We start from the raw sequence: 25,098 nt of genomic DNA, 5'->3' as shown, positions 1-25,098 counted from the left end.
GGGAAGTTTTAGAAAAGGATGATTACATATTTAAAAATTTAAAACTAGGCCACATGGATAAGGCAGAGACAAACACAGAACTTGAGATTTCGAGGGTTTTTTTTTTTTTTCAGTGATATTTTTTTCATGCCTGAATAAATTCCCATTCTTTCTCTGAATCCACTGTAAATCTAACATTTGTTAGCTCTAGATGGCAGGAATTTTAGGCTCATTTAAGCATTATGGAAGGCCAAGATCAGTATATCAGTCCCAGCGTCCTAGAACTCTAAGAGGGTTCTACAAGAGGCTAAGTATAGAAATAGGGTTGACAGCAACCAGACTATGTTGAACTCAAATCCAGTTGCTTCTATCTGAGAATGGGAGCTATGTTAGGAATTATTCTCATTTCTCTAAAAGTAATTTTTACCATTAATTCTCTTAGTTTTAAAATGATGACAATTTTTACTACCCTTTATCCTTTTACCCAATCTCATTCTCCTCTACCTCACATGCAACCATTCTAATGTGCAACTTTTTATGTGTGTACTATGTATACTGTCTTGTGTTTCACTTTATATTAAAGTGCTGTTGCATTGTACATCTCATTTTTTTTCTACACAGCACTATGCTTTTAAGATGCATCAATTTGCTTTCTTTATATTTAACTATTGTTTCTAGCTACTACTATTAAGATATACCTTCACTACATTTTGTTTATCCACTCTCCCAGTGATAGAAATCTCCAACTCCTTGCCCCCAAATAACACTGCATTTTTAAAAAAAACACTGTATAGGCAAAACAATACATGTAGGTAGGTTGCATTTAGCCTTCAGACTGCCAGTTTATTTATAACCTCTAACCTCAATTTGCTTATAACCTCCAAGACAAATCTCTTGCACAACACCTGAAATTTCTTATCTCCCAGTTCCAAGAAAATAGAGTAAAAAGAAAAACAATACCAACAAAAGTATTTAAAGTTCTGTCAGCCATTCAAGCATGAGAGAGGTCATCATGTGTGACCAAGCTGACATTATAAGAGAAAATTCTGAAACCACTACGTCAATGACCAAAGTACGTGCACTTATCCTAGAAAAATACTGATGGCTGGCGGATGTCAGCCGCATCTTCTTGCATCTTCACTCTCCAATCCACTGGGTTATTTGAACCAGAAAAGAGAGCATGGCTGACACAATGGGGCCCCACCTCTGTGAGTCACAGACATGCCTTCTCTAATCTTAAGTTATCCTGCATACAGACTTCCTGTTTAGGAAGTATTGAGGTGAGAAGCAAAGTCAGGAAAGAACATAAGGGTATGGTAAGCTATATGCAAACAAGCTTGTTTGAATAAAAACCAGTTTGTTTTAAAAATATATTAAAAATCTGAACTGCTTTAGTTCACAAGGCTTGCTCTTTTGCACTTTAAATGAGGGGTACCTGGGTGGCTCAGTTGGTTAATTGTCCGACTTCAGCTCAGGTCATGGTGTCGCAATTCATGGGTTCGAACTCTAAGTTGGGCTCTATGCTGACAGCTCAGAGCCTGGAGCCTGCTTCGGATTCTGTGTCTCCCTCTCTCTCTGCCCCTCCCCTGCTCACAATCTCTTTTTCTCAAAAATGAATAAACATCAAAAAAAATTTTTTTTAATGAATCTCCCATTGCTATTATGGGTGTTTCCTTGATTTAGGTATCAGTCATCTCCACCAGACCATTTTGGAGGCAAGCCTAGACTGTGGGGCAAGCATTGAGGGGAGTTACAAGAAAGCTGTTTTTGAGTACCTACGAAAACGTAGCAAGAGCCTCCCAACCATAAAGGGAATGACCATACTGATTAAGTAACTCCTCTGAGATTCAAAAAATGTCCCAATTACGGAGAATAAACTGAATCAAACATACTTGCGTTCTCCACCAAAACTTTTGGCATGCGCTGGCGGTTCATCAGGAGTGGGAAAGGATCTCGCCCGTCATTCCGTTCATGGACTTCTCGAATTTCAACTGTGTCATCCATAAGATAGTAATGAATGATATAGTTCCGACATTCACCAAACATGCTGTCTGTATCATCCCAGATTGCATAGAATCGAAGAACCTTTGAGACATACAAAGTAGTGACTTAAGTAAGAATTCTACAAGAGGAGAGGTTAACTTAGCTACTCTGGCATTTATATATCAGACAATGATGAAAAGGTTAGCTGCAAAGACTATGAAGTGATCTCAGTTGGTAAAAAAAAAAAAAAAAAAAAATTCACCAAAGATACAAAAACATCTGAAATTATATACCAGATGTCAACAGCTGGAAAGTATTAAATAACAGACTTATAAGTTTGCACTGAGAAAGCAGAATTCACATTGATCTAAAATATTAGTGAAAGAGAAGCCAAATTAAAACAGCAATGGAAACTATAAGATACTGATGAAAGAAATTAAAGACACAAGTAAATGGAGAGAGATTTCGTGCTCACAGATTAAAATAATTAATACTGTTATAATGTCCACACTACCCAAAGCAATCTACAGATATAATCCAATCCCTATCAAAATTCCAATGGCGTTTTTGCAAAACTAGAATAATTCTAAAATTTGTAAGGAACCACAAAAGACCCAGGATAGCCAAAAAACTCTTGAGAAAGAACAAAGGTGAAGATATCATGCTCCGTGATTTCAAACTATGCTACGAACCTATAGTAATCAAAATAGTACAAAAACAGACACATAGATCAACAGAACAGAGAGTCCAGAAACAAATTCACACTTATATGGTCAACTAATTTATGACAAATGAGGCAAGAATATACAATGGGGAAAGAGTCTTTTCAAGAAATGGTGCTGGGGAAACTGGATGGCTGCATGCAAAAGAATGAAACTGGGCGACTTTCTCAAACCATACACAAAAATAAACTCGAAATGGATTAAAGACCTACATGTGAGACCTGAAATCATAAAACCCCTAGGAGAAAACATAGACAATAAGCTTATTGACATCAGTCTGAGCCATGTTGCTTTGGATGAGACTCCACAGGCAAGAGAAACAAAGGCAAAAACAAATGAGATCACATCAAACTAAAAAGCTTCTATACAATGAAGAAAGCTATCAACAAAATGAAAAGGCAACCTACTGAATGAGAGAAGATATTTGCAAATCATATCTGATAAGGAAGGGATTAACATCCAAAATATATAAAGAACTCCTACAATTCAATAACAAAAAATCCAACATTCTGATTTTTAAAAATAGGCAGAGGATCAGAATAGGTATTTTTCGGGGCGCCTGGGTGGCGCAGTCGGTTAAGCGTCCGACTTCAACCAGGTCACGATCTCGCGGTCCGTGAGTTCGAGCCCCACGTCAGGCTCTGGGCTGATGGCTCAGAGCCTGGAGCCTGTTTCCGATTCTGTGTCTGCCTCTCTCTCTGCCCCTCCCCCGTTCATGCTCTGTCTCTCTCTGTCCCAAAAATAAATAAACGTTGAAAAAAAAAAATTAAAAAAAAAAAAAAAAAAAAAGAATAGGTATTTTTCCAAAGAAGACATACAAATGGCCAACAGGCACATGAAAAGATGCTCAAAATCACTAATCATCAGAGAAATGCAAATCAAAACATCAATGAGATATCACCTTACACCTGTCAAATGACTATTATCTAAAAGACAAGAAATAACAAGCATTGGTTAGAGAAAAACGAACCCCCATGCACTGTTGGTGGGAATGTAAACAGGTGTAGCCACTATGGAAAACAGTATAGAAGTGCCTCAAAAAATTAAAAACAGGGGTGTCTGGGTGGCTCAGTCAGTTAAGCATCTGACTCCAGCTTAGGTCATGATCTCATGGTATGTGAGTTTGAGCCCTGCCTCGGGCTTTGTGCTGACAGCTCAGAGCCTAGAGCCCGCTTTGGATTCTGTGTCTCCCCCTCTCTCTATCCCTCCCTGCTTGTGCTCTGTCTCTCTCTCTCTCTCAAAGATAAATAAATGTTAAAAAACATTTAAAAAAATTAAAAATAGAACTACCACATGATCCAGCAATTCCACTACTGGGTAGTACCGAAAGAAAATGAAATGCTAATTCTAAAAGATATAAGCACCCCTATGTTCACTGTAGCATTATTTAAAATAGCCAAAATTTGGAAATAACCTATCCACCAATGGATGAATGAATAAAGAAGATGTGGTTTATATATACAATGGAATACTACTCAGTCATATAAAAGAATGAAATCTTGCCATTTGCAACAACATGGATGGACTCTGTGGGCATTATGCTAAGTGAAACAAGTCAGACACAGAAACACAAATACTGCATAATTATCACTTACATGTGGAATCTGAAAAACAAAACATGTTTTGTGAACTCATGTTTGTGAGTTCAAGCCCCATGTCGGGCTCCATGTTGACAGTGCAGAGTCTGCTTGGGATTCTCTCTCTCTCCCTCTCTCTCCCTCCCCTGCTCACATGCATGTGCACACACATACTCTCTCTCAAAATAAATAAATAAACTTTAAAAAACTAAAAAACAAAACAAAACCCAGTTCATAGATACAGAGAACAGATTAGTGATTGCCAGAGGGTAGGGAGCTTGGTGGCAGGGTGGAAGGGTAGGGGGAATGGGTGAAATAGGTGAAGGAGTTTAAGAAGTACAGACTCTCAGTTATAAAATAAGTCATGGGGATGTAATGAACAGGATGGGGAATATAGTCAATAATATTATAAAAACTTTGTAATGTAACAAATGGTAAGCAGACTTATTATGGTGACCATTTTGCAAAATATTCAATTGTCAAATCACTGTGTTGTATACCTAAAGCTATTATAATATTGTATGTCAATTATACATCAATAAACAAAAACAAAAGAAAAAAAGAGCAATGTGTTTTATACAGGGGTCCATATGTAGTAATAGAGGTATACGTGAATGGTTTATATGTAATTAGTATGGAAAGAATTTTCATTCATTAATCAGTATTTTTTTAGTTACATCAACATACATCTTCCAGTAACAGTATCAACAATACAATCTATAAAGACAAAATAATAACAGATACATGATTGATATAAAGAATGTCCTTAAAAGACCATGCTAGTGCTAGGCAAAATTTTCTGAACTAAAAGCAATTACATTTCTGAGAGGGAAACAGCAGCAAAGAAGCACTGAGGATGACCTCTTCATTTTCTCTTTCCCTTTGTACAGAAAGGAGATGGCCCAAAACTGCCTCTATACACTAACCCACAACAGGGAGGATAGGGTGGGTGGAAGAGAGCTGGAAGATACCCAGAACATTCTGTACTCATACATTCATATAAAATTTAAAAAGAGGAGGCGCCTGGGTGGTTCAGTTAGTTGAGCATCTGACTCTTGATTTCAGCTCAGGTCATGATCCCAGGGTCATGGAATCAAGCCCTGCATCAGCCTCCACACTGAATGCGGAGCCTGCTTCAGATATTCTCCCTCCCTCCCTCTCTCTCTCTCTCCCCGCCCCTCCATGCTTGTAAGCACTCTCTAAAAAAACAAAAAACAAAAAACAAAGAAAAGAAAATTAACAAGGAAGCATCTGCAATGAGATTCCTGTGAATTAACTATTTTAACATTAGAAACCTACCTATATGCAATAGCTTTGAAATTTCCCAATAATTCTCTACTTAGGATTTCCCAAAGGAGGCTATGAAATGAACTCATATTTTGGAAAAGAAGTAGTTGGTTGGAAATGTAAAGTGGGAAGCAGACATAACTCAGGAATTGCTTTAAGATTGAAAAGTTTGGTGGAACTCGTAAGACTTAACTCCACAACCTCCTTTGGGTCTCTAATACAAAACTTAGGCATTCCTGTACTGCTAATGCTAGACGAAACGAAAGATAGCACTGTATCCAAATGGATAAACTACAGATGTAATGTTTTAAAACACACAGCTACCTGAATAGCTTGCTAATAAACATACACCACATTTGGAAACAAGTAAACCTACATAGGTGCCTACATCACTTACTTGTTTGTCAAAGGTGAGAAACTGCTTCAGTTGGTCAAAGTCTGACGGGGTGACATACTTACGAAGAGGCTGTTTGCGGAGTTCAGTGTAAGGATCAAGAGCCATCTTCTCTGGTGGATTTAATTCAATTCCTTGACTTTCCAAAAATACCTAAATCATTCAAAAGTAATAATGATCATCTCTCTTGAAGCTTCCTGAAGTATTAGATGGTATAAAGGTAAGTGTAATTTCTATGCCATTTTCCAAATTAACCATAAGTTTGCAGTTTGAGGCACATCTTAACAGCACTAAACCTCCAACTGACCCAACACCAAAATGCAGATAAAAACTGATAATCACCTTAAGTATTCTATATTATAAAACTGCTAGGCAATATGCCAAGCTTATTGGAAGACATGATAGTAAGGTAACTGCCTCCAAATACAAATTTAGAACAATGAAATTTAGTTAGGTGCCCAAAAACAGAGTAAGTCCTAGGGATTGCTTACATACATACATCTGAAACCCAACCACAGTTTCAAACAATATGTAATTCATGTTTCAGGGCTGGGGGCAAGCTACAAAATGGCAAAGTTAAGCTAAAATCAAATTCCCAGCTTTCCAATTCACCAAAAACAAGTGTGTGATTAAGCCCCCATGCCCATCCCTCTCCAAAAAAGGAAAAGAAAAAGCACACTCAGGGGTTATTTTAGACCAGAAAATATTTCAGCAAAATAGAAAAGACAAACCAAGTACTCAAATCTCACCAGAAAAAGGAAGGTATCTAAACTTGATATGATCTTGTTTAATTTGTTAATTATGAATAAGTATAATATTTTCGGTACCTATATCTTTTAATACAACTTGACATTTCTTTTTAAAAGCACAATAAACTGTACTTTTTTTGATAATCAGAAAAGAAAAGAATAATCTCAGGGGATCTGTTTACATTCTGGAATTAGAAATTAATCTGAAATCTGGGTTTCTTCTGGGAATTATGTGATTTGCTTTTGGACAATTCAACAGAAAATATACAGGACTCAGGTCCAAGATATTTGGTTCTAATATTAGCTCTGCTGCTAACTAGCTTATAATTTTAGTCTTCAAAGCTTCACTAAACAGTTTCCAATATCTTTTCAATATTAAAATATTGTGATCTTAATGTCTATTAAAACTGCTGAGATGGAGATAATGACTAACAATATTCTCCTCTCTCTTGAGATGGTGTATTAGTGAAGCAGGATTATTGATTGAGGTATTTAATGGGGGATGGGGAGGTGGTTACTCCTTTCTGTTGTTTTCAACAGAAAACCAGGCCCTTTGTTAACCTTACCTTCGGAATTCTGGCAGGAATGCAGAAGCTTCCTGAAGTTGACTATTCTTCCTGTCTCTTAGAAAAAGCCTAAACTCTTTGAAGAGATTATTCTAAAGTGTCCCAGAAGGAGGGGAGAGAAGGGCATGTCTTTGAAGGCAAGGAGAGAGAAGGGGGAAATTCTCCCAGCCTGGAGAACAGACACAAGTGGGTGGGTCTCAGAAGAGCAAGCCTCCACATGTGCTCCTAGGGTGCTCGGAGCACATGTGCAGCCAGTCAGGCACACCAGCCTCAGGCATTCGGGGTCTCAGTATCCTACCTAGCACCAAAGCATCAAGGAGGCACCCTTGGTCATTGACGGCCTATGGACCCTGCCTGTATGACCCCATTAGGCCTGGGTGTGCCTTCCTTGTTGTTCTTAGGGCTCCGAATTTTTGGCAAAGCTAAGGGTTAATAGAAACACCAGCCCGGTTGGATTGGGACTCAAGTAGGTTTTAAGTTATTTGTAAAACACAAAACAATATTTCCGGCACACTTGCATTTGTGGAACAGGATTCACATCTGCTATACTACTGGCAATACTCTAACAAAGATGATAAATTCTAGATCTCTGATTTCTAGAGTTTTTTAAATTTTTTTATTTTATTTATTTTTTTTAATGTATTCAGTTCATTCTGTCTATAGGACCAACATTTATTTGGAACAGTGAAGAGGAGGTGAGAAGGGAAGGTGATGGTGTTATATTTGATTCGAGGTTGTTCCTTGTTCAAACCACACCATAAAGACAACTACCTTCTTTATCCAGTCATGGGTCTCGCCCTAATGAAAACCATCAAATTAGATGTGTATAAATTTTAAACTGTTATAGGATCCAACTTCTAACAGATCAATTATTGAAAACATAAGTCAATCTAATCACTCGTACCTAAAATATACAGCTCTAGTCAATTATCAGGCTAAGTGCAAGGAGGCTGTGATAAGTACTTAATGTCACTAAACTGTACATTGAAAAGTGGTTCAGGTGGTAAAGTTTATATTATGTACATTTATCTCTCTCTCTCTCTCTCTCTCTCTCTCTCTCTCTCACACACACACACACACACACACACACACACACACACACACACACACACAAGGTGGCTGTGATGTGCCTTAAGAAGAAAATACATGTGTTAGATAAGCTTCCTTCAGGCATGAGTTCCAGTGCTGCCAGCGGTGAGTTTGATGTTCATGAGTCAACAAGATATTTTAAATATGGCATCTTTAAACAGAAACACACATAAAATAAGGTTATAGAAACCTACCCCAGTATTTCTCGTAGGAGCAATGGATCCGTATTTGCTAGTTAAGGGTTTATGGTGACTTTATAGAACAGAATTACTGTGAAAAATGAGAACTGACTGTAACTGGCTTAGATTACTGCTCAGAAATGAACTGCCAACATTCAGATTGTCCATAAAGAGACAATTATAAAAATAACTGCAATACCTGAAATTTACATGAGATTTTATAATTCTTCATTATTGATACAATTCTGAAGCTGCCTATGATAAAAAAGGACCTTAAAAACCTAAAACATGAGAGACCAAAACATGCTTAAAGGGGACAATATTTCAGAGATGGTCTAGCACCTCTACCTTCTACACTGTTTTTCTCTGTTGCTCCGGAATGGCACGGATGCCAGGCTCCTCTCTTCACTTCCCTGAGGTCTCTGTTCATGTGTCATCTTACCAGCGAGGCCTTCCCTGACCAGCCTCTATACATAGCACTCCCCTCACACTCCACTCCCCTTTACTCAGCTCTAGTTTCTTCCACAGCTCTCAGCAACATCTGACATGTTATATATTTGTTTGCTTATTGTTTGTCTCCTCTAGCCAAAATGTAATAGCCTTCCTAAGGGCAAGTCTATATCCTCGGCCCGCCCCTAGGACCATGTTTGGTACAGAGCAGGTGATCAATCAGTATTTGCTAAATAAATTACTAAATGCAAAAAATAAATAAATTCATAGGAGCTCAGTGAGGTAAAGATTAATCACATGTGGCATTAGGTAACATGAAATGAAAGGCATAAAATAATTCAGAAACTATACCTTTGATTCTAGAAATTTTATTTTTTTATTTTTATTTTTTTTAGAAATTTTAAGTAAGACAAATTGAGAATTGACTTCCTAACACCTACATTTTGTGGTAAAGAAACGATAACTTTAAGTTGTCAAAAATCCATATTTATGAAATAGAGGAAATGGAGGCTTCTTCTTGATATAAACAAGTATTTCAGGAATTCTTTAGATAGCAAGTTTCTCCAGAATATAGCAAGTATGATTTACAGGAAAAATATGAACTGCACAAAAAATGTTAGGCTCATATCTTCTAATAAAGGTAATACTATTTTTGTATTCCATCAAGGGTACTACCTCCTCTGTCTTCCATTTGTACTGGCATGGAACTGGTTCCTTATCAAATGATTCAGCTCTGATGAGAGTTTAATTTTACTTGAATGGATATGTGAAAAAAGTGATGTCACTACACAGTGTTGACACATATCAGCAACACACAAACACCAACTCAACCTATATAATAATCCAAACGGGACAGACGAACAGAATCTTCCTCCTACCCTAATAAACAAAACATATCCTTACGTAAATTAGGATAATGCTTCAGACATCACAATTTCTAGAAACATATACTATACCTGTGTGAATCGGTCACAGTCAACAAGGCGGAAGGTTCTGCCATAAATTGTAATGTTTATTCCTCGATTGAGGTCTTTCCAATGGTAATGATCTCCCTGGTCATTCTTGGCGAGCCGCTGGCGTTTGATTAACTTGCCTTGAAGGATTCCAGAGTTTTCCACAACAGGCTCCATGACAGACATGCTGTCATCTTCCAGGTAGTAGTAAATGTTCACTTGACGAATCCTATAATGTTCCTCAGTTGACATAGGAACATCTTCTTGAAAATAAGCATCAAATTTCAGCACCTATAACACATGAAACAGGGAGAAATAGCATTGTATTCGTCTCTCATCCAAAAAATATCAGTACTCCCCTATAAAGAGAACCGCTCAGGGAGAACTGAATACTCATCACTCCTATTTTCTAAATCAAGGGTTGCTGAATTACGGTCCGTGGGACACATCTATCCCTGCCACCTGATTTTGTATGATCTGCAAGTTGTTTTTTTTTTAACATATTTAAGTGGTTAAAAAAAAATTTAACAACACATGGAAATGGTATGAAATTCAAATTTCAGTATCCACAAATAATTATGTAAATAATTAACATGTAATTGCTAATGGCTGTTTTCCCATTACAAGGGCAGAATTGAATAGTTGTGATAAGGACCATATGGGCTGCTGCTGTGTCTCCCTGCAAAAAAATTCATATGTAGAAGCCCTATGACTGCATTTGGAGACAGAGTCTTTAGGAAGCTTAAAGAAGGTCTCTAATCCAATTGAATTGATGGCTTTGTAAGGAGAGACGATCTCTCTCTCAGCATACCCACACTGAGGAAAGGCCATGTGAGGACATAGCAAGAAGGCAGCCATCTAAAGCCAAGAAAAGAGCCCTCCCCAGAAACCAAATCAGCAGGACCCTTGATCTTTGACTTCCAGTCTCCAGAATCATGAGAAAATTAATTTCTATTATGTAAGGTACCAGTAAATGGTATTTTATTATGTCAGCTCAAGTAGACTAAGACAGCTGCAAAGCCCAAAATATTTACCATTTGGTCCTTTACAGAAAAAGTTTGTTGACCTCTGCTTGAGATATTTAAACTACATATAGACAATTTAGCCATGGTTCCTTGATGAGATGGCTTAAAGACCTTAAACTCTCCTAGCTTCACTTCTATATCAAAAATCTCTCTCAGAATTTCTGGAAAGAGTAAGAAATTTGGGCACAACTATGACTTCTAGTTTCAAAATGAAAATGAAGGCTCAAGTCCGTTTCTTTAAACGAGAGTCCCCTGTAAATGCATATTAATGACATATTCATTCTTAGAGAATTTATATGAATAAGAGTCAAATCATCCATCTACCACAGCATCTTTGGATGGCATATAAATACCCTCATTGTACTCAGAAACATATGGATAGATAGAGCAAAACCTCCAGGAAGCATCAGTGGGAAGTCAAAATGGCACACCGATTGCACATTTAAAAAACATTAAAAGCCTGGGGCACCTAGGTGGCTCAGTCAGTTAAGCGTCTGACTTCTGTTCAGGTCATGATCTCGCAGTTCGTGAGTTCAAGCCCCGCGTCGGGCTCTGTGCTGACAGCTTGGAGCCTGGAGCCTGCTTTGGATTCTGTGTTTCCCTCTCTCTGCCCCTCCCCCACTCACACACACTCTCTCTCTCAAGAAATAAACAAACATTAAAAAAAAATGTTTTAAACATTAAAAGCTTGTGTTGACAAGCTTTGGGATTAATTTTAAAATTTCTTTTATTCTGTTTGTATTTTTAATCTTTCTTCTCAGGGAGAGAAAATATTAGAATGGTGTTATAGGTAGGCAAGAGTGTTAACTTAACCCTCTACGGGAATTAGAGGAACAAACCAAGGAGACCCTTTGGTGAAAACACAAATATGGTTTGATGAATGGGAAGATGAATAATTTTATATACAATGCTGTTGCTAAAAAGGTATAGTGTCTACCATGGAAAAACAAGATTAAAAACCAAAAGATAATGGGCAATTGCAGAGGTGAAATATGCATACAATGGAGTTAAAGCCCTAAAACTCATAATAAAAAGACAAAATGGCTGAATGGAATGGAACATTTGAAGGAGAAAGATAATATGGTAAAAGCAAAAGACAAAAGATAATTTTCAAGGAACATTTTAGACCAACTCTAAAGAACCGAAATGGAGACATGATCACTACTAGTGGGGACATGATCAATAATCCATGCGTGAAATGGTCTGCATTTGAGCCACCGATATATAAATACACAAAATGTGAAAGCCAGAAGTGATCAGCAAATTGAATCTCCCTCATTTTACAAAGGAGGAAACAGACTCAGGGTGGTTGAGTGGCTTGCCTGAGGCCAAACTTGGGGTTAGGGTCACGGCTGGGGCTGAAACTATCATAGACTCACAGAGAAACAAGAAAAAAGTAAAGAAATACCCAGTCACATAATTGATACTGTTTACTGGATGTTTATGTTCAGCCTGTGAATGGATACGTGAACGTGTTATCAGCTGAGTTCACTGAGATGGGGAAAAGGGGATTTTAAGGATTCTGGCTGATACGTCAAAAAGATTTTTTAAATTAAATAATTATGAATGTAAATGATATAGTTTCACCACCAGGTTACTTTGTATCTTCCAGCCTCTAGTTTCAATAGCTACTCAATAAAAGTTAACTATCTAGATGAACATAGTATAGACATGTAACGAAAATAATAAAGCGAAAAGAAAAATTAAAAAAAGAGAAAGAAATTAGGCTAGGATAGCTAACATAAAAACTGGTCAGTAGTTCTCTTACTCGGTTATACATAAACATCACCTGGAAATTAGACTCAATGAGGGTTAGGGAGATATTTCCGTTTCTTAAGTCCCAGTAGGGATTCTGTGGCATGGCCAAGGTTAGGACTATCTCACTTTAGTTGAACGAAGAGGCTCACTGACAAGGAAAATCAAGGATATGGAATCGTCAACAGATGGAAATAAAACAGCCTACATTACAAAAGCATATGGGTAAATGAGAAAGAAACAAAAATGTTACACTACCCTTTGGTTATGTTGTGCCAAATCTGAAACATTCCCTGAAAAATAAAAATTTACAGATACAGCCTGGACAAAACTGCAAAAGATGGAGTTGTTGTCATGATGACATTTTGCAATTCATAGAGACTAAGGTTTTGTCACATTACGGGTAAGACTTTCAAAAAGTAGACCGCACAGAGCTGGTAAACATGGAGCAATATGAACTCAAGAATTCAGAATTTATCCAACTTTTCTTCAACTGTATTTGGAAAATATTTCAGTGAAGGCTACAGGGAATTATTTTCTGTAATAGGCTTCCTGACTAAAGAAAGCCTCTTTCAATCCTTAAGCTCAGCTGTCTATGACTAAAGGTTGAGGCATTTGAACAATTTTCTCCTCAGTGCACTCTGGAAAACCTGTGGTTAGCTGTTGACTTTCCTGCAAACAGTTGGCACTCAGAAATCTGAATTCAAGGGGTACCCTGAAGTCCCAGATGATACCTTTTTGTCAAAAGCCACATGTGCAGGAATAAATTCTGCAGGTGGGGCCTGCTTAGGTTGGCCATAAGTTAGAACTGGTGCCTTGTTGGCCAACTCATCCAGCTCAGCCTGGGACAGCTGGTTGACTGGAAGCCGGTCCCCGCCTATCCCAACTGTTGGACGTCGAACAACTGCATAGCCATTCCTGTAGCCCAGTGTCTGGCTTCTATGAAATGCTGTTTTCTGAGGAAGAAAAGAAGTGGTTCATTAGTAATATTTTATAAATACGTGTTAGGCAAAAGAGCTAACTTTCAAAAACATCATAACTTAAACCTTTGCTTACAAACATCACAAACCTTATATCAAAAAGTTTACCTAGACTAGAAGGTTCTTATGTTTTAAGCTAAAACACCTGGTCAGGAACAGGGAGAAAAGCAGCAGCCTGAGCTTAAAATAAACTTAAAGTCCTGCTCCAGAATGCCCAATTTAGCTACCAGTTCACTTTTCATGAGAAACTAAAATATTATCTATACTCTTTTTTTTTTAATTTTTTTTAATGTTTATTTATTTTTGAGAGAGAGAAAGAGACAGAGTGTGAGCAGGGTAGGGGCAGAGAGACAGAGAGAGAGGGAGACACAGAATCCGAAGCAGGCTCTGAGCTGTCAGCACAGAGCCCGATGCGGAGCTTGAACTCATGAACTGTGAGATCATGACCTGAGCCGAAGTCGGACGCCCAACTGACTGAGCCACCCAGGTGCCTCTATCTCATCTATACTCTTAATCCTTCACTTAATTCTTCTTGTGTTTTTAATCTTATCAAGTGCTCATAAACCATGGAACCTAGAAGATCCGACTCTGACATGAATTCTTACCTGAAATAAAAGGCTCTTCTTGTTATAGTAACACTGATGCATTCAGACAACTCTTTGAAATGAAAATGGGTATTATATATTCGAAGTCTTGAACTCAATAATTCCACCCTTAATCCTTCATTTTAAATATATAATCCAAAATTATGGGAAAGAACAATATGACTGAAGCTGACCATTATAATGTTAATTGCAATAGTAAAACATTGGAAATAAAAGACAAACATATGAGTTAATGATGGAAAAGTCACTTAATGGACTATGATGAAGCCATTAAAATATTGGTTTTAAAGACCACATGGCAATCTGGGAAAAATGTTTATGATTCAATAAGCCCAAAAAAGCAGCATATAAAATTACATGTATACTATAATTAGAAGCATGCAAACATGTGCAAAGAAAGAAACTGGATTTGGATGTTCTCTGTATTCTTTCTGAATAATGTTGAGATATATATATATAAATATATAAATATACATTCATATATATATATTACAACGAACACTTTTTTTTTTTTTGGTAATTAAAAGATTAAATAAAAAAGAAAAAAGTAGAAAGGAAATATTTTCAAGGGCAGAGGAGAGATGAAAATGGTAACATAGGACACCACAGGCTCCCTATCCCTCCATAAAGATCAACAATTGAACAGTTAGTTATCCATGGACAAAAACAGCTCTGGAGGAGCTCCGGAGTCCAGTTAGGAGGTCACAGCAACGCAGTGAAACAAAAAAACCTGAGGATAACTACACAAGGAGAGAAGGAAAACAGCTTCATTTTGCCTGCGTCATCTGATCCCCCAAACCAGCACTATTCAGTGCCAAAAGGAACTCCCCAGGCAGAAAGAGGTTCCCTGGCCAGGAAGGAGAAGCAGGGTGAGCAAGAGCAACCAGCCTCTCCAGTCTTTTGAGGCAGTACACAAAGGTCCCACTTCAGTTTCATCCCACCCAGACTGGCAAAGCTGAAGAGTATAAAGCCAGTTAGGAACACGGAAGAAAAGGAGGGGTGACTGGCAGCAGCTACTCAGAGGGTGTGACTGTGGTGTGCAGACACCTGCTCTGCAGACAAACCCAGCAGATCTGACCACTGACCCAAAGCCAAGGGCCAGTATTGCTGCAGCCACTGGGTACCCCCTCCAGATGTCACCAGCTTTTACCCCACAGGTATTCACGATGCCAGCCATCCGATCACCCTCCTCACTCCCTCCCCTCCCCAAGTTTTCTCCAGAGCCTGGGAACCACATCAGCAGCCAGCTCTGGCCTCTGCAGCTGCTTGAGTGCAAGATGCCAACACAGACACCTCCTGGCTGATTCCTCCCCAATTCACGCACTTCAAACTAGCCCCTCCGGCTGTGCTGCACATGACCCAAGCATCATCAGTCATCACAGGCTTCTACAGCAGTGTGCATACCAGAGAGGAGAGTGTGTAGCCACAGGAGGACACGCCAACAACCAGGGCCTCTACAGCGGCCAGTGAGCCCATAGTTGGCCCTGGCCCTTGCCTGCTCTGGCTCCCACTGCTATGTGTGTGTCTGCAGATGGCCCCTGCCCCGACAGAGGCTCCCACAGCTGGCACCCTGCAGACAAGTATGTGTACACTACCTGTTCCAGCCACCACTGCTGCTTGCCCTGGTCCCTAGCTGCTGGACCCAGAAGTACTACTAAAGACCCCAATAGTCCTTGCAGCCACTATGGACCCCCTGCACTACCTGCAAAGGACTAACAGTTGTCAGTGCTGCATACCCCAGTGGCCTGGGCCAAAGAGACATCATGTCCCCCAACCTGAACCCAGTGCTGCCACACACCCCTGCACTTGGTGCCCTACATACACCACTAGGCCCAGGATCACAGCAAGCTTCAGCACGCCTCCACCCACTCCCTTACCACAGTCAGTCCATAAAGTCTGGAAGAGGTGACTGCTTCTTCATGTGAAGGCACTTATGCAAGATACAAGGATCATGAAGAATCAGGGAAACATGACTCCACCATCTATAGTAAATAGCCTCAAAGAAATGGAGAACCAGGAATTGCCTAATAAAAAAAAATTCAAAATTGTCCTAAAGATGCTCAGAGACCTACAAAGAATACAGATAAGCAATTAATGATGTCAGGAAAACAACAAAGGAACAAAATGAGAAGTTCAACATAAAAAAGAACCAAACAGGAATTTGGGGGCTGAAGAACACGACTCAACTGAAGAATCCAACTATAGCTTCAACAGAAGAGCTGAACAAGCAGAAGAATCTGTATGCTAGAAGACAAATGAATTGAAGTTATCCAATCAGAGGAAAAAAAAAAAAAAAAGAATGAAAAGGCATGAAAAAAGCCCATGGGGCTTATGGGGACACAAACAAGAAAAATCATGGTTGCACCACTGCATCCTTCTCTAGGAGAAGACAGAAAGGGGTAGAAAGATTATTTAAAAAAATAATGGCTGCAAACTTCTCAAACCTGGGGAGAGATGTGGACATTCAAGTTCATGAAGCTATAGGTGTCTCAAAATTTCACTCCAAAATAATCTTCTCCAGGACACATAATAATAAAACTGTCTAAAATCAAACACAGAATTTTAAAACCTGTAAAAGAAAAAAAACTCTCTCATACATACAAGGGAACCTCTGGATTTCTCGGCAGAGACTTTGTAGGGCAGGAGAGAATGTGATGATCTATTCAAAGTGCTAAAAGAAAGAAACTGCAGGGCACCTGGATGGCTCAGTTGGTTGAGCATCTGACTTGGGCTCAGGTCATGATCTCACAGTTTGTGGGTTCGAGTCCCACATCAAACTCTCTGCTGTCAGCACAGAACCCACTTCAGATCTTCTGTCCCCATCTCTCTGCCCCTCTCCTACTCGTGACTGCTCTCTCTCAAAAATAAACATTAAAAAAAATAAAGAAATAAAAGAAACTGGCAACTCAGGATACTTTTCTGGAAAAGATGTGCTTCAGAAATAAAGGCAAGATGAAGACTTTCCCTAATAAATGAAAGATGAGAGGATTCATTGCCACTAAACATGCCTTAGGGGAAGGCTGAAAGAAGTTCTTCAAGCTACAACAAAAAGGCATTAATTAGTAACATGAAAATAAAACACCTGGGTAAAGGTAAGCATATAGTTGGATTCAGAATACCCTAATAACTGTAACATGGTGATATGTTCACTTCTTAACTCTAGTATAAAGATTAGAGAACAAAAGTATTGAAAACCTTTCTAGCTCCAACAATTTGTTAATGGATAAAAAACATAAAAAGATGTAAATGGTAACATGAAAAACATAAAGGGAAGAAGAGGAAGAGGGTAGAGTTTTTGTATGTGATCAAAGTTGAATTGCTGTCAGTGTAAAATAGACATATATATACATATATAACATATTTACGTTATATGTTAAGACTCATGGTAACCACAAAGCAAAAATCTACAGTAGATTCACAAAAAGTAGAGAAGAAAGCAAAGATACTGCTATGATAAATCATTACTTCACAAAGGAAGACGCAAGACAGGAGGAAAGGAACAAAGGAACCACAAAACAGCCAGAAAACAATAAAATGGCATTAGTAAGTCCGTACCTAACAATAGTTACTCTAAATGTAAATTAATTGAATTCTCCAATCAAAAGGCAAGGTGGATGACTAAAAAAAACCCCACGAGATCCAACTGTATGCTGTCTATACTATAAGAGACTCGCTTTGGCTTGAAGCACACACATAGGCTGAAAGTGAAGGTATGGAGAAAGATAATCTATGCAAGTGGAAACCAAAAGAGAGCATGGGTAGCTATATTTCTATCAGACAAAATAGACTTGAAGCCAAAAATGGTAACAAGAGACACAGGTGGTCATTATATAATGGTAAGGGGATCAATTAATCAAGAAGACATAACAATCACCTGAAACTAATACAACACTGTGTTACCTATACTGGAATTAAAAGAGTGGGAAAAAAAGATATAACGATCATAAATATATATTTATGGTGTATATATACACCAAAGCACCTAACTATATTAAGGAAATACTAACAGATCTGAGGGAGAAATAGGCAAAACAATAATAGTAAGGGATTTCAAAGGATAACTCACAGATAGGAAATGAACAAGGAAACATTGGATTTGAACAATACTTTAGACCAAATGGACCTAACAGACATATAAAGAATAAGCCATCCAACAATAGCAGAACATGCATTCTTCTAAAGTACACAAACATTTTCCAGGGTGGGTGACATGACAGGTGACAAAAAAATCTCAACAGACTGAAATCATACCGAGTATCTTTTCCCAACACAACGGTATGAAAATAGAAATCAATAACATGAAGAAAGCTAGAAAACTCACAAATATGTAGAAATTAAACCACACACTCCTGCACAACAGCGGGTCAAAGAAGAAATCAAAAGGGAAATTAAAGGGGCGCCTGGGTGGCGCAGTCGGTTAAGCGTCCGACTTCAGCCAGGTCATGATCTCGCGGTCCGTGAGTTCGAGCCCCGCGTCGGGCTCTGGGCTGATGGCTCAGAGCCTGGAGCCTGTTTCCGATTCTGTGTCTCCCTCTCTCTCTGCCCCTCCCCCGTTCATGCTCTGTCTCTCTCTGTCCCAAAAATAAATAAACGTTGAAAAAATTAAAAAATAAATAAAAAATAAAAAAACAAAAAAAAAAGGGAAATTAAAAAATATCTTGAAACAAATGAAAATAGAAGCATAACATATGAGAGCATCTGGGAACCAGCAAAAGCAGTTTAATAGGGAATTTTATAGTGATAAATGCATGCATTAAGGAAACAAGAGGGGTGCCTGGGTGGCTCAGTTGGTTGAGCATCTGACTTCAGCTCAGGTCATGATCTCGCGGTCGGTGAGTTCGAGCGCCGCGTCGGGCTCTGTGCTGACAGCTCAGAGCCTGGAGCCTGTTTCAGATTCTGTATCTCCCTCTCTCTCTGACCCTCCCCTGTTCATGCTCTGTCTCTCTCTGTCTCAAAAATAAATAAACGTTAAAAGAAAAAAAATTTATAAAAAAGAAACAAGAAAGATCTCCCTGATACCAAAACCAGATAAGGCTACTATATAAAAAAAAGTTACAGACCAATATCCTTGATAAATATAGATGCACAAGTAAAAAAATTTAGCAAACTGTATTCAACAGCTCATTAAAAGGATCATACATCATGATCAAGTGGGATTTATGCTTGAGATGCAAGGATGGTTCAACTTACACAGATGAATACATGTTATATACCACATTAATAGAATGAAAGATAAAAATCATATGATCATCTCAATAGAGGGAGAAAAACTGTTTGACCAAATACAACATCCATTCCTATAAAAATTTGACAGACTGGGTAAAGAAGAAACATATCTCAATGTAGTAAAGGCCATAATGTGACAAGCCCATACCTAACATCCTACTCAATGGTGACACATTGAAACCTTTTCTTCTGAGACCAGGAACAAGATAAGGGCACCCACTTTTACCACTCTTATTCACCATAGTACTAGAAGTCCTAGCCAGAGCAATCAGGCACAAAAGGAAATAAGAGGAATCCAAATAGGAAAGGAAGAAGTAAAACTATTTGTATGCAGATGACATGATCTTACATTCAGAAAACCCTAAAGACTCCACCAAAAAACTGTTAGAACTAATCAATGAATTCAGTAAAGTTGCAGGATACAAAATTAACATGTAGAGATCAATTGTGTTTCTATAGACTAACAATGAACTATCTGAAAGTGAAATTAAGAAAACAATTCTATTTATAATAGCATCAAAAACAATAAAATACTTAGGAATAAATTGAACAAAGGACATGAAAAACCTATACACTGAAAACTGTAAGACACTGATGAAAGAAATTAAAGAAGACAGAAACAAATGGAAAGATATCTTATGTTCTTGAATTGGAAGAATTAATATTGTTTAAAGGTCCACACCATCCAAAGTGATCTACAGATTCAATCCAATCCTTCTCAAAATTCCAATGGCATTTTTCACAGAAACTGAAAAAAAAATCCTAAAATTCACATAGAACCACAAAAGACCCCAAAAAGCCAAAGCAATCTTGAGAAAGAACAACAAACCTGGAGGTATCATACTTCCTGATTTCAAACTATCATTACAAAGCTACAGTAATCAGGGGCACCTGAGTGTCTCAGTCAGTTGAGCATCCAACTTTGACTACAGTTTAGGTCATGATATCACAGTTTATGAGTTCAAACTCCACATTGGGATCGCTGCTCTCAGCACAGAGCCCGCTGAGGATCCTCTGTCCCCCTGTCCCTTCCTCCCCCACTTGCACTCCCTCAAAAATAAACATTTAAAAAATTTTAAAAACGAAAAACAAAAAATAAAGCTACAGTAATCAAAACTGTGTGGTACTGGCATAAAAAGGAAACACGTAAGCCAATGGAACAGAATAGAGCCCAGAAATAAACTCATGCATATATGGCCAACTATCTTTGACAAGCATGCCAAGAATACACAATGGGGAAAGGACAGTCTCTTCAATAATTGGTGCTGGGAAAACTGGGTATCCCCATGCAAAAGAATGAAACTGGATCCCTATTTTAGGGAAGTCACAAAAATTGACTCAAAGTATACTACTGAAGTCTTAAACATAAGACCTGGAATTGTAAAATGCCTAAAAGAAAACGAAGGAAAAAGCTCCTTGACACTAGTATTGACTTTTGGATATAATACCAAAAGCACAGTCAGCAGAAGCAAAAATAAACAAATGGAACTAGATCAAATTAAAAAGCTCTGTATGGCAAAGGAAATAAAATGACAAGACAACCTCAGGAATGGGAGAAAATATTTACAAACTATCTTAGTTCAGGCTGCTATAACAAAATACCACACACTAGGTAGCCTCCCACCCCTCTTAGTCATTATGGTTCACCCTCTGAATGCTTTGAGTGTTATATATATATATATATATATATATATATATATATATATAGTTCTTCAGTGCTGAATAAAGACAGTGAACATGTTTCCCAAATTTCAAATAAGGCAAATAGGTTGACGCTTGGCCAGTGTATTTAAAATATAAAATAGGTCCGGGTGCCTGGGTGGTTCAGTCGGACTCTTGATTTCAGCTTAGGTCGTGATTGCAAGGTTCGTGAGATCAAGCCCCACATCCCAATTCCTGCTTGGGCTTCTCTTTCTCTCAAAATAAAAATAAACTTTAAAAAAATAAATAAATTTTGTCCAATGCACAGTTCATCTTACACGAAGAACAACAACGTATATTCTCAGAACCTGGCACCTCCAGTCCACACCTTTGTAAATCCCCCAAATTGACTCAACCCTACCTTGTGGGTAACCCACATTCACCAACACCAGATGCTTAGGCTCCTCCTGCACAGGACGGGAATGTGCCTACAATATTTTTTAACTTATGTAAAATGGAAAACTCCACTGAAGCAAAAACTCTATAATGCTGTGTCTTCATGCAGGAATAATTATCAAGAAGAGACTCAGAATTCAAACTCCTTCACCAAACTTTCAATTTCAATTCAGTCTCCCAAAGAAAATAAGTTGACTACATATTTTATCTTACCTTTATACCCATGGAAAGGAACTTATAACTTAAATTATTAAACTATACAAATTATCATCATCTCATCTATGATAGCTTACTGAATCTCAATATTAATCTTCAAACATATTTCAGTAACCATGTCTGAAGTGAAACAAATAATAAATAATTTTGTCAAGGGCTAAACTATGTCAGAAGGAGAAAAAAACAAAAACAAAAACAAGCTTTCCCCCCGCCCCCCACCCCTGCAATTTTGTCTACAGAACACAACTAAAAACAGTTAAAGTAGGGAAAGAGCAAAACAATCTAGTCAGGAATCTTTTGTATAAATGTTAGAGAGAAAAGAATAGAACTGGGGAAGAAAAAAAATCAACTAATCAACTGTGGTTGAAGGGACGGGATGGAATTATCTTCTACAAAGCGGGGAGGTATGGTTTGGGAGGAAGATAGGCAAGTGTCAAAAGTCTGACTTTTGGAGAAACCCGAAGTTGTGAAAGAAGATAAAACAGGGCTGGAGAGAAGGTGGGACTAAGTTGTAGACAAGGCAGGAGTGCTGAACGGAAAGGGGATGGGGCTAGGTAGAAGCATAAACGAGGAGGGCAGAGACTGCGGAAAAGGACCTGGCGGAAAGAGGAGAATGAGTGGAAATGATATACAGAAGGCAGGAAACCAAGCTGGGAGGGGGCAAGACTGCTGGGTCCAGGATAAGGAAGAGGAAGGAGGCGGGCGGGAATGATGGGCCAGGGAAGATGGGTGAGATGGGGCTGTGGGAAGGAGGACGAAGTTGTAGGGAGGCTGAGTGGGAAAAGGGGCTATGCTGGGGAACTGAGCGCGGTTACGAAGGGAGCTGGGCAGAGAGGGATACGGGGTGGGACAATGAGCTAGGGAGGAAACTGGGGCAAACTGAGATCTGGAGGGAGAAGAGGCAGGGACTAGAGGAACAGGGTAGGAGGAAGAACGCAGCTAGGAGGATGAGAACAAGGAGGCCAATGTCCTGCCCAGGTGGAGTGGAAAAACTAGAGGATGAAGCCGAGGGCAAAGGATGGGAGAGAGAGGAGGAGGACGACGGCATTGTGGAGGCGGGCAGAGAACAGGTGGGGACAGAGGACGGGTTTGAAGGGACACAGGGCAATCTTGGGAGGAGGAGGCTGCAGGTGCGCTAAGCAGCGAGCCCTCGAGGCCGCCTGCGCGTGGGGCCAGGTGGGGGTTGGGCAGAGAAGTCCTCACCGTGGGGTCCCTAAAGGACGAGCCCGGGAGAAAAGGCAGGCCATGCACAGGGTTGGACACCATGGCGGCCGCTTTTGCCGCCTCCAGCCGGGTAGGGTGTTGGGCGCCCCAGTTGCCGGGGCGACGAGCCGCGTCTGTGGGCCTCTGGAAGCTCCACGGTAATGCCAAACTTCCGGAGCGCCGCGCTTGGGGGCGGGGCCTGAGGAGCGGGTGTAAGGAGTGAGCGCATGCGCCGCCCCCAGGATCCGGCGTTCCGTTTGAGAGGTGGCTACGGACTCAGTGGCTGCGACTGGGGCGTTGCGGGGCGGGGTAGAAGGACGTGACCGCAGAGAGGGTGCCATCGTTGCTGTAAGGTCCAGAGCGGGGGGAGCGGTCCCTTAGATGAGTTACGGTGGAGGGGAAGGTGCTTCCTTTCACCGGGTTCTCCACGCTCCCCGCCAGCGCCTTGAGCTCGGGACCTCACCTCTCCCAGCCCTGGGAAAAGGGTTCTTGTCCCAGTTCACACTGAAGTGTAAATGGTTGGTTCCGGTTGAAAGTGGCACCCCGGGCCTGTGCTTGTTGGGAGAGGGGCTGCGGATTATTCACGGTTGTGTCTCTGGCCCACGGATGTCCAAAGAACTAATGCAGCCGTCTTGTCCCTGATCCTCCCACTGCCGCATTATCTTTTTACCATCTTTACCTGTGTGGATCCCTGCCTCTCTACTCCCTCTCGGTTCTCCGAAGACTGGGCCTTGCATGTTCGCCTCAGGAGACTCAATATACGTTAACCTTAGGGCTACAGAGTGCTAATCTCAATTCTGATCTCTACACCTATCTGCAGCTGCAATGCAAAGATCTGAACAAGGGGAAATGCATGTCCTTCAAAGAGAAAACTAAGTCCTAAAGAAAGAAGCAAATGGGTGAAATATTGTCAGGATCGTAGTAGGTATTCTCACCTTTGGTGATTTTTGTAAAACTTGTTTAAATTATTATGCCTTAAATGTAATCCTGTTCCTGAAACATTTTCAGGAAAGAGAAACAACAACAACAACTATCCATCACCACTGGAAAGCTTAAAGATAAAAACAAAAAGCAAACAAAATCCTGACGCCCAGACATGGGATTCTTTAGGTGTGAAATAGAACCCAGGAATCTGATTTTTATAACAGCTGTTTCTGATAATGAGCCACTTCAGGAACATGATAGAATAGCCAAGCCTGACCCAGGAAGCATATCTCCATGTCACGGGTAGTTTACTGCTAATATAGTCAACAGCTTTAGTTTTATTGCTGCTTGTCAGAGCAAATCCCCCTGTTGAGTTTCAGTAATGGGCATGAAGCTCAGGGGGACTATGACATTAATCCACTGGTGGCACCTGAAGCAGTTGTTTTTTTTTTATGTTTTTATTTTATTTTTGAGAGAGAGCGTGAGCAGGAGAGGGGCAGACACACACACATACAGAATCCAAAGCAGGCTCCAGGCTCTGAGCTGTCAGCACAGAGCAGGACGCTGTGCTCAAACCCATGAACTGTGAGATCATGACCTGAGCCAAAGTCAAAGTTGGAGGCTTAACTTACTGAGCTACCCAGGCGCCCCCTGAAGCAGTTACTGGTGGCTAGCTACCACAACCTGCTCAGTTTCTTTTTTGCTAACCCCTCCTCTCTCCTTACTACTTCTGTTTCCTGTTTTTGTCCCTTCCCTTTTTTTTACCTTTAAAATTTTCTTTTATTTTCTATTAGTATATTACCTTAATGCAGGCATTTAGTGCTTTTTTTTTAAAAATCAGTGCATTAGCATTGTTGAACTTTCTGAAAGCTTTAAAAGTATCTGTCCATTGCATTATATCTGAGCCACTGACCTAGGATGGAAGCCAGCTACTGGGAGAATATTTCAAAATGGCAAGTTCAACTTTCAAAGAGAAGATGCTTCTCTCACTTCTTTCCACCTCACTGATGCTGAGTACCCAGAAACACTGGAGCTATAATCCTTGCTGACTCTTGATGATAACCTTAAAGTCTTACCAGTTATATGATCCTGCCCTCCCCTCTATCTTAATAAAAGTAAATCTATGGTCACACTTGAAA

The 25,098-nt window shown here is 39.6% G+C and overlaps 1 protein-coding gene and 1 long non-coding RNA gene across 3 annotated transcripts in view; one reads left to right on the top strand and one right to left on the bottom strand.

Moving 5' to 3' along the window:
- EFHC1 (EF-hand domain containing 1) overlaps positions 1–23,204 on the bottom strand; it is a 67,111-nt gene extending 43,907 nt beyond the window's left edge. The window contains exons 1-5 of the mRNA XM_043591646.1: positions 23,036–23,204; positions 13,443–13,664; positions 9,932–10,219; positions 5,946–6,095; positions 1,872–2,064 (exon numbers count right to left, since the gene is read on the bottom strand). Coding sequence (XP_043447581.1) covers positions 1,872–2,064; positions 5,946–6,095; positions 9,932–10,219; positions 13,443–13,664; positions 23,036–23,098 — 916 coding nt within the window. The 5' untranslated portion in view covers positions 23,099–23,204. The remainder of the gene's footprint in view (positions 1–1,871; positions 2,065–5,945; positions 6,096–9,931; positions 10,220–13,442; positions 13,665–23,035) is intronic.
- Positions 23,205–23,274: 70 nt separating this feature from the next.
- Positions 23,275–25,098, top strand: LOC122489622. Of its 2 annotated transcripts, none has more exons than XR_006298952.1 (3): positions 23,275–23,383; positions 23,856–23,956; positions 24,865–25,098. It is a non-coding gene; the product is annotated as an uncharacterized LOC122489622 (long non-coding RNA). The 2 variants fall into 2 exon arrangements; XR_006298951.1 differs by having other exon boundaries at positions 23,856–23,960.

Source organism: Prionailurus bengalensis, chromosome B2 (genome assembly GCF_016509475.1).
Source record: "Prionailurus bengalensis isolate Pbe53 chromosome B2, Fcat_Pben_1.1_paternal_pri, whole genome shotgun sequence".
Taxonomy (NCBI): Eukaryota; Metazoa; Chordata; class Mammalia; order Carnivora; family Felidae; genus Prionailurus; species Prionailurus bengalensis.
This window is presented reverse-complemented; position numbering and strand designations above follow the sequence as displayed.